At 44.4% G+C, this 2,891-nt stretch overlaps 1 protein-coding gene across 1 annotated transcript in view; it reads left to right on the top strand.

Moving 5' to 3' along the window:
* LOC105548622 (GON-4-like protein) overlaps window positions 1-2,891 on the top strand; it is an 82,334-nt gene that overhangs the window by 27,346 nt on the left and 52,097 nt on the right. The window contains exon 3 of the mRNA XM_011992710.1: window positions 677-868. Within this exon, the coding sequence (XP_011848100.1) occupies window positions 677-868 (192 nt within the window). The remainder of the gene's footprint in view (window positions 1-676; window positions 869-2,891) is intronic.

Below are 2,891 nucleotides of genomic sequence, written 5' to 3'. Positions count from 1 at the left end.
CCTGGCTTTTTTTTTTTTTGCACGACAGGATCTTGCTGCCTCGCCCAGTCTGGAGTGCAGTGGTGCAGTCATATCTCCCTGTAACCTCAAAGTCCTGGCCTCAAGCCATCCTCCCAGCTCAGTTCCCCAAATAACTAGGACTATAAGCATGCACCGTCACCCCGTTTTTCTTTATCTTTTTAATGCTATCTTCACCTACTCCCCCGACAAAGGGAGTGTTTATGAAGTGTTGAGGTGAGAAAGTTGTCTAATGGACTGTAGAAGCATATATTTACAATTTTGTGGTGACAGTTACTCTTCTGCTCTGTCAGATTGATTTACAAAGTCAGGGCATTTTATAATTATAGTTGATGAAATGTGGTTTTAATGGTCATCTATATAAAATGTCATCAGGAATTTCCTCTACAATTATGAGTCTGATTTTTCGTAGGAAAAAATACAAAACTGAAAGCATGTTAGAAACCAAAAGACCTTAGCAATTACCTAGTTTATCTCCCTGACTTTACAGATGAGTAAATTGGATCTGAGCTTTGATTTAAGAAAGGAAAATGCCTGTATAGTAAATGCTTAATTCATGAAGTTGTCTACCTAGAAAGACTATAATAAGACGCTGAATTCTACAACAGAGTATGATTCAGAATGGTCAAAGTGTGGAGCAATATTTGTGATTCTTCAGGGAAACCTCAAATGCATTCTGAAGGGGAGATACCTTCACTGCCATCAGGCAGCCAATCTGCAAAACCAGTAAGCCAGCCCAGGAAATCAACCCAGCCAGATGTTTGTGCTTCTCCTCAAGAAAAGCCACTCAGGACTCTGTTTCACCAACCTGAGGAAGAGATAGAAGATGGTGGACTCTTCATTCCAATGGGTAGGCTTTCTTCTTTTTAATTAAATGAAACATCTTTATTGAAGTATAATATGTAGAAAACTGCACATATCCTAAGATATCCTGAATTCACTATATTTTCACAAATTTAATACACCCTTGTAAGCAGGACCCAGATGGAGATACAGAATGTTATCAGTACCCAGAAGTCCATCTTGTCTTCCCTTTCAGTTACCCTCTACCCAGAGGTTAACCACTATCCTGATGTCTAGCAGCATATATTGGTTCAATTTTTTTTTTTTCCTTTTGAGACGGAGTTTCGTTCTTGGCTGGAGTACAGGGGCTTGATCTTGGCTCACTGCAACTGTTGCCTCCTGGGTTCAAACGATTCTCCTGCCTCAGCCTCCGGAGTAGCTGGGATTACAGGCGCCTGCCACGACACCCAGCTAAGTTTTGTGTTTTTAGTAGAGACATGGTTTTGCTATGTTGGCCAGGCTGGTCTCGAACTCCTGACTTCAGGTGATCCAACCACCCTGGCTTCACAAAGTGCTGGGATTACAGGTGTGAGCCATTGCGCCCAGCCAGTTGTTTTGTCTTTTTGTCTTTTATTTGAATGGAATCATGTGTGTACATTTTATAACTGCCTTTTTTTTTTTTTTTGAAGACAGGGTCTCACTCTGTCACTCAGACTGGAGTGTAGTGGTGCCATCACAGCTCACTGTGGCCTTGACCTCCTGGGTTAAAGTGATCTTTTTGTCTCAGCCCTGAGTAGCTGGGACTGTAAGCGCCTGCTATCACGGCCAACTAATATTTTTTTTCTTTTTTTTTGAGACAGAATCTTGCTTTGTTGCCCAGGCTGCTGGAATGCAATGGCTTGATCTCAGCTCACTGCAACCTCCACCTCCTGGGTTCAAGCAATTCTCCTGCTTCAGCATCCCTAGCAGCTGGGATTACAGGCGCCTGCCATCATGCCCAGCTAATTTTTGTTTTTTTTTTTGTAGAGGCGGGGTTTCACCATGTTGGCCAGGCTGGTCTTGAACTCCTGACCTCAGGTGATCTGTCTGCCTTGGCTTTCCAAAGTGCTGGGATTACAAGCATGAGCCACTGCACCCGGCCCAGCCAGCTAATTAAAATTTTTTTTTTTGTAGAGATGGAGCCCCACTGTATTGCCCAGGCTGGTCTCAAACTCCTGTGCTCAATTGATCCTCTTGCCTCGGCCTCCCAAAGTGTTGGGATGACAGGCGTGAGCCACCGTGCCTGGCATTGTGACTGCGTTTATTCTCTCAATGTTTTTTTTTTTTTGTTTTTTCTTTTGAGACAGAGTCTTGCTCTGTCACCCAGACTGGAGTGCAGTAGTGCTATCTTGGCTCACTGCAGTGTCCACCTCCCGGGTTCCAGCGATTCTCCTGCCTCAGCCTCCTGGGTAGCTGGGATTACAGGCACGGCCACCATGCAGGGCTAATTTTTTTATTTTTAGTAGAGATGGGGTTTCACTATGTTGGCCAGGCTGGTCTTGAACTCCTGAGCTCAGGTAATCTGCCAGCCTCGGCCTCCCGATGTGCTGGGATTACAGGTGTGAGTCACCATGCCCAGCCTCAATATTGTTTTTTTGTTTGTTTGTTTTGTTTTGTTTTTGTTGTTGAGATGGAGTCTCGCTCTGCCGCCCAGGCTGGAGTGCAGTGGCACAATCTCGGCTCATTGCAAGCTCCGCCTCCCGGGTTCACGCCGTTCTCCTGCCTCAGCCTCCCAAGTCTCTGGGACTACAGGCGCCTGCCACCACGCCCGGCTAATTTTTTGTATCTTTTAGTAGAAACAGGGTTTCACCGTGTTAGCCAAGATGGTCTTGATCTCCTGACCTCATGATCCACCCGCCTCGGCCTCCCAAAGTGCTGGGATTACAGGCGTGAGCCACCGCGCCCGGCCAACATTGTTTTATATTTATGAAATTCATCCATATTATTGGATGTACTTGTAGACTGTTCATTTTTATTGCTGTATATCATTCTGTTGTTTGAATATTTTATGTATCTTTTTATTTTCTTTTCTTTAATTTTTTTTTTTTTTT

Source organism: Mandrillus leucophaeus, unplaced genomic scaffold (assembly GCF_000951045.1).
Source record: "Mandrillus leucophaeus isolate KB7577 unplaced genomic scaffold, Mleu.le_1.0 Scaffold418, whole genome shotgun sequence".
In the NCBI taxonomy this organism is placed as follows: Eukaryota; Metazoa; Chordata; class Mammalia; order Primates; family Cercopithecidae; genus Mandrillus; species Mandrillus leucophaeus.
The sequence above is the reverse complement of the archived record's forward strand: the minus strand, read 5'-3'. Positions and strand labels throughout refer to the sequence as shown.